Raw genomic sequence first — 7,041 nt, forward strand, 5'->3', positions numbered from 1 at the left:
CTTGTTGGGGTTTTGCAGAAACTACCTAGAAATCCCAATCTGCCAGCCCCCGGCACCTCCCCTGCCCAACTCTACACTCGCCCCATAACCCAGGAGGTCACTGTTCTGATCCCTGTGGAATCTGTCCCTGGAGCTGCTGCTTTGGTGATCTAAGTTGACCACACCCACTAGCATCACACCTCCATGACCTGCCATTTGTGGGGTAATGGCCAGGGCTGGGGTCCAAGATTCTGCAGAAGGAACTGGTGATTACAGATAAGTTCTGTCCTAGCCAGTGTCCTTCCTAGTCCTCATGGGGACAGTGAGACTGACGGGCATGGGGAGAGGCTCCTAGGTATACGGCAGCCCAAGGCAAGGAGACAGATGTGCACTTGGGATGGTTTCCAGGCCCCTTGTCAAAATAAACCCAGTATCACCCCTTCCATGTGCTCAGCTCAAATTCTGTTAAGACGGAGGCTTCTGTCCCTTATCTGTGATCAGGGATGCTGTGTTATAGTTGTTTGCTTACATATGTCTCTCCCTCACTGGACTGAGAGCTCCATGAAGGCGAAGGCTGAGTCTCCTCCTCTCTGGGTTGCTAGAAACTGGTTAAGGGCCCAGGGCATATTAGGTGCTCAGTGAATGTTGGTTGGATGAATGAATGAATCTCCTTCCCCATCCCTTGGCTGGGGTATGGAAGGGGGAGCTGATGCTCTGCAGCGTCCTTGGGCCCGCCCTCAAGGATCAGCACCCACACCCTGTCAGCTGCTCACGCTCCAACGGTCCACACCCCACCCACCCCATAATCCCTCTCTCAAGCTGTCACATTCCCAAGCCTGCCTTTCCTTCTTAACTTCTTTCCTTCCACAGAGTGAGAAAGAGGAGGGTGTGTGAGGCCTCTGACATGGGCAGGCAGACTGGCCACTGACCACCCACACCCACCCACTGCCTCTCTGGGTCTGTTTTCTTCTCTGTAAAATGACCCAGAAGGACTCTTATGGTTTGGATAGTCTGTGGTTTGCTGAAGCAAGTGCCTCTGATTACCCTCAAGGACTCCTCTCAGCCCTCCTCCCTACAAGACAACCCCCACCTCAACACCTTCCCCCTCCCCGGCCAAGAGTGTGCTGATGTGAAGACTGTCACATAGCCTCTAGGACATGGTTCTCCCGCACTGGTTTTCCCTCTTCCCTGCCACAGACCAAAGCAGCTCCCATCACCCTCTGAGGCATCTGCATCCTTAACACAGACAGGCAAGAGGAGGTGGGATGAGTCAGAACTGCCATTATCATCATTATCCTTGAATCTCAGAGACCATCTCCCTCACAACTTCCTGCCCAGGCACAAATTCCCTTGGCTGAATTCTTGGTGAATACTTAATTATGGTCCCAGCTTGCCACACCTCTGAGAGGTAGCTCACCCACTGCCCAATGGAGGGGATGGGAGAGGCAGCATCTGCTCGGAGACTGCTCCAGTTGACAGTGAACCCAAGGCCCTGAGGACAGAATGGGCAGCCTGTTTTCAGCCCCGGGGGCCTTCACCCTTGGGATATGCAGGATGAGCTCCCAGCCCAGGGCTAAAGGCTCACCAACCCCAGGGCTGAGGCTGTACATCCCAGGCACAGGGAAAGGATGTGGTAAGAGTGCTCCCTCCACCTGCCTGTTACCCCAAGCCTCATAGCTTGACTGCTCTCCTCCCCTTCTCCCTCTTATTGTCTTCTCAGTGCTTCCTTTCACTCTGCACAGCAACTAGGATCCTGATTTCGGACGCACACACTTGAGCTCACACGCAGGCTTTGCCCCTTGTTGGCTGTGTGGCAAGTGAGTGAGTTCTGAAACTCAGTCTTCTGGTGATAATGAGGGTGATGATCATACCCGCCTCCTCATGTTGGGAGGATTAAGTGAAATAATTCACATAGAGTATTTAGACTGGTACCAGGCACATACTAGGTTCTCAGGAAACGTGAGTGGTATCATCATTAGTATTTACACAAGACCTCCTAGCTGCCATTCCTGTGCTCTGCTAATTCATGCCATCCTGAGTCATCTACTTGTTGGCTATGCGGCCGTGGATCTGAGGATCTGATTTCCTTCTCTGGAAAGGCAATAACAGTATCTTTTGTCTAGGGTTTTGAGGAGGATTAAATGAGGTAGTAATTATACATAGGGTAGTGATAAAATGCATCATTTAAACCAGGAAATTCTGAGAGTGAAAGGAGAAGCCATTAATAAACATGCTAGGGCAATGGGCTTCCACCAGGATCAATGTCTCCCTATTAATCAGGTACGTAGCCTGGTGCTGGGTCCACAGTGATGAGCTCTACAAACAGGGAATTTTTTTTTTTTTTTTTTTGAGATGGAGTTTCTCTCTGTCACCCAGGCTGGAGTGCAGTGGCACAATTTCTGCTCACTGCAAGCTCCAGCTCCCGGGTTCACGCCATTCTCCTGCCTCAGCCTCCCAAGTAGCTGGGACTACAGGCACCCACCACCATGCCCGGCTAATTTTCTGTATTTTAGTAGAGATGGGGTTTCACTGTGTTAACCAGGATGGTCTCGATCTCCTGATCTCATGATCCGCTCACCTTGGCCTCCCAAAGTGCTGTGATTACAGACATGAGCCACTGCACCTGGCCTACAAACAGGGATTTTTACATTATCACCTCCTTTTCCCACATCTCCCCCATCACTTTGGTCCTCCCCTCCCCATTTCCTACGTGCATGGGGTTTCTTGTTATTTTCCCCTTTGCTTCTTGCTTAAGCGACTGTATGGCCCCAACAGCCTCAGAGTGTTTTTCAGCTCATCCTGTCCAATCCATCCCATCACTATGGAGAAACTGAGGTTCAGAGAGGAGAAGGGACTTTTCTGAGTGTCAGCATGTCATTTTCCCTGCTCAAGCACCATGGAATCTACAGCCATCTTGTTGGCATTGAAGGTCCTTGACAGTCAGGCCCTGCCCATCACTTCTGGCCCTCTGACTTCCTCCCCAACTCACTTGCTCACCAGCTGGCCCTAGAGCTCCACTTAAGAAAAGGAAGGCTCCATGTGCAGAACATTGCCTCCTGCCCACTTAGCTCTCCACCCATCCCCACCCCAGGCCTAGCTCATCCATATTCCTTCTCCTGCCGTTGGGTGACACCAGAGAGCTGAGTGATAAAATCCTCCCCAATTCTTTGTCTCAGCCCAGTGGGGTTGCGCCCTGGAAGCTCTGTCGAAGCCAGTGGCATCTCCCAGACTCTGGACTAAGCACAATTGGTTTTTAATGGGCCCCATTATAATCCTATGCTTAGTACGCATCATGGGCACCTGAACTCCATGACTAAATGATTAATCGGGAGTTGCCTGGGGCCTTTCTGGGGCCACTGCCCCATCTGCCTTTCCTTCCTGGTCTTGTTGGAAGCTGCTGGCCTCTCTCTCACCAGGAGGCAGTGACTCATCAACTCCAACCCAATGTCCCATCCAGAGCCAGGCTCACACACAGTATTCCACTCAATTCTTGAAATCTCTGAGCTGAAGGATGACTGTAATTTAATCATGGCAAAAGGGTCTCACTTCCTTTGCCAACACTGATCAACTGGTACTTAAAGAACTGGGCTGAGCATTCTGGGGCCACATCCAGTCTCCAGAGGGAAGAGCTCTGGGGTCAACTAGGGATGTCCACCATGGATGGAGTGAGGGATGGGGGATAGGAGGAGCTCCGGGAAGATGAATACACTTTCCATCTAGGATCTGATGTCTCAGTCATTCAGGCACAGAGCATGTGGTAGGCAGGACCTACTGCTCCGAGAAGCAGATCCTCCCAAGAAGCCAAGGGGACCCAAAAGACCCAGGAATTGAATCCAATCCAACACATCATCCATTTACATAGGCATGACAACTCCAATGCTGACATTTCACAGACGGAGAAACAGAGCTTCAGAGAGAGGAACCCAGCAAGTTAGTTACAGACCTGACAATGGGCATCATCATCAACTTTTTTCCTTCCTCAGCAATTAACCTTGGCACTGTCAAGTTTAAGTCTGATAGGTTATCAAAGGCCCAGGGAAGAGGGATCGTCTAGGTGAGCTTTGAGAAGCAGATCTTGGAGGAACAAAGGCAATCCCATCTGCACCAGGGCCATCAGGGAGGCAACCCCAGCTCTGGAAACAGGCAGTCTAGGCTGTAAGCTGGGGTTGGGAAGGCCTGGTCTTCAGGAGAATAGACCTATCCTAGGAGCCCGAAAGGCCCAACACATCCAGCAATGCTGTTAACTGCCGGGAGGAAATATGAAGAGGAAGCTAGACTATGATGAGGAAATTAAAATATCTGCCTTTGAAAGTTAAAAAAAAAATTGATTCATAAAACTGTCACATAATGCTGAACAATTAAAACTGGCAGACACAGACTCAGAAATGCCCCTTGAATACCTGTGAGTGTAGGACCCCTGGTTCTGCTGACTTGCTCATTACTGGGCCCCAGTATCTAACAGACAAGTTCTTGCGGAGGGAGTTTGCTGCTCACTATATTGAGGTCATGGGGGACACATTATCTTTCTTTCTTTTTTTTTTTGAGACATGGTCTCACTCTGTTGCCCAGGCTGCAGTGCAGTGGCGCCATCTTGGCTCACTGTAGCCTCGACCTCCTAAGCTCAAGCAATCCTCTCGCCTCAGCCTCCCAAGTAGCTGGGACTTCCGGTGTCCACCACCATGCCTAGCTAATTGTTGTATTTTTTTGTAGAGACAGGGTTTTGCCAAGTTGCCCAGGCTGATCTCAAACTCCTGAGCTCAAGAATTCCTCCCCCTCGCTGGGAGCGGTGGCTCACGCCTGTAATCCCAGCACTGAGGCGGGTGGATCACGAGGTCAGGAGATCGAGACCATCCTGGCTAACACGGTGAAACTCCGTCTCTGCTAAAAATACAAAAAATTAGCCGGGCGTGGTGGCGGGCGCCTGTAGTCCCAGCTACTCTGGAGGCTGAGGCAGGAGAATGGTGTGAACCCAGGAGGTGGAGCTTGCAGTGAGCTGAGATCACGCCACTGCACTCCAGCCTAGGGAACAGTGTGAGACTTCACCTCAAAAAAAAAAAAAAAAAAAAAAAGAATTCCACCCCCCTCAGCCTCCCAAAATGCTGGGATTAGAGGCGTGAGCCACTGTGCCCGACCCACATTTTCTGAGTCTACTGTTTATAAGTCCCCACTTGAGATGTGTGGTGGGAGATCAGCACATGTGGTCTCACTAACTCCTCACAGCAGGGCTGTGAGATAATTTGCATTATAATCCCCATTACACACATCAGAAAATGAGGTACCAAGTGCAAATTTTCTTGCTCAAGGTCATATAGCTCTTTTCACTTGAGCCAGAGCTGCTCTTGCCCTTAAGGGCTTGGAGTGGGAATCAGGCAAAGATGCAGCCTGTGGGAGCCTCTCACTCCTTCCCACCCAGGCCACAATTCCCAACTATGCCCAGAAACGTCTCTGGATCCATGGAATGTGCATGGGGTGCAAGAAGATTTTCTTTCTTCTGCCCCCGCCTTCCTGTGCCCGCCTCCTTCAGTCCTGCGAGGCACAGGGGTGAGACCTGGCCCTAGCCCAGGAGACAGCGCCTGAGCCAGCCTCTGCCATGGACTTGCTGGGTGGCCTAGAGCTGGCTTTTTCATCCTGGCCCTCATGAACACACACGAAGAGTTCATGTGTTCATGGTGAACCGTCCAGCTATAAAATCCTAACAATCAATGATCAAACGTCGTCCTACAGACCCGTGTTTCTTGAAGCCCCTCTCATGAGCCCTGGTGTCCCAAGGCCCCAGGCTCTGCCCACTCACCTGCCATGCAATGGCCAGCTGGACTCCTCTGTTCCTCCACACAGTAGTGTGTGCACCGTCAGGACAGTGTGGTGCGTCACAGCAGCCAGCCAGACCAATTTTAACAAGGAAAACCTTGGGACACTCCTAGGCAGGAAAGTCAGAATTCAAAAGAGGAGGCGTGGCCCTCCACCCTAGCAGCGACACCCACGAGACACAAAATCATCCTGTAATTGCACCTAGAGGGGTTCACTGTGGGAGTGGCTCCAGCCAAGAGACCTTGGAAACATGAAGTTGCGAGTGGGACTGTGGAGAAACTGAGGCTTAGAAAGGTTACAAGCCTGGCAAGAAAAAGAATGGGGAAGGAGAGAAGAGTGAGAGGGAACTAGGATTTATGGTTGGCCATTCTTAGCCCTCACGACAACCCTCAAATAAGAAAAAGCAGGCTCAGCGCGAGGACCCCAAGGTACATGGTTGCACACTGCAGAGCTGGGTCAGTCTGTGGCTCCCTCTCCCCTCCTGGGTGAGACCAGAAGATTCTTGGGCCCACAGCTCCTTTCTGTTCTGCAGGCATCTAAAGAAGCAGAGGTCCACGATCCTCCTTCCAGGCCACTAGACTCCCCTAGTGGACACTAGACTCTTGAGAGGAGGTAGATAAGAAAAAGGGGAGAGCTGGTTCTGACTCAGAAGCTAGGCCCATCTGCCCTGACTTTGTGAGTGGCCTCCAGCCAGAAGCTTAGAGGCCTGGTGGCCATGGGTGTCCCATGACCTTGGGCAAGACCTCTCCCCTCCTGGAACCCTGGTGTTTCTACCTATAAACTAAAGGGACTGGACTCAATTATTCTTCGGGGCCATTCCAGCTCAAAGTCTAAGATTCTGGGCTTGAAGATGCTGCAATTCAAGGCATCTAAGGTCTTTTGTGTAATGAAATAGAGGGGATTTTATTTTCAAGGAAGCTGGTGGGGTAGATTTCTTTTTGCCAGAGAAATAGGCTTTGATGGATGACTTGGGGCTATTGGAGGCTGGATGTGGCCTGGGCCAGTGAGGAAGGGGAAGTGGGAGGGGGCAGAATCGAGGGAAAGAGACAAGGAAGGGCAAGGAGACAACTGTGTGCTGAGCACAGTATGATGAGGCTGCTCCCTGGGATCACCCCAATATTCAGGAAACTTCATAAAAACCCCAAAGTGTTTGATGTGGTTGGATTTCTTACAGAAAGTGGCAAAGAGGCTGAGTTCTGCTTCCTGGTTTGACGCAGATCAAGCATCTTTAATGAGCTGTCTGCAGACCCACAT

General features: G+C 51.1%; 1 protein-coding gene across 2 annotated transcripts in view; it reads right to left on the reverse strand.

Moving 5' to 3' along the window:
* TGM6 (transglutaminase 6) overlaps positions 1 to 5,845 on the reverse strand; it is a 53,289-nt gene extending 47,444 nt beyond the window's left edge. For both annotated transcript variants that reach the window (XM_002830118.2, XM_002830117.2), the window contains exon 1: positions 5,771 to 5,845. In XM_002830118.2, the coding sequence (XP_002830164.1) occupies positions 5,771 to 5,777 (7 nt within the window). In that variant the 5' untranslated portion in view covers positions 5,778 to 5,845. The remainder of the gene's footprint in view (positions 1 to 5,770) is intronic.
* Positions 5,846 to 7,041: the final 1,196 nt, after the last annotated feature.

The sequence above is a fragment of the Pongo abelii genome, chromosome 21 (assembly GCF_028885655.2).
Source record: "Pongo abelii isolate AG06213 chromosome 21, NHGRI_mPonAbe1-v2.0_pri, whole genome shotgun sequence".
In the NCBI taxonomy this organism is placed as follows: domain Eukaryota; kingdom Metazoa; phylum Chordata; class Mammalia; order Primates; family Hominidae; genus Pongo; species Pongo abelii.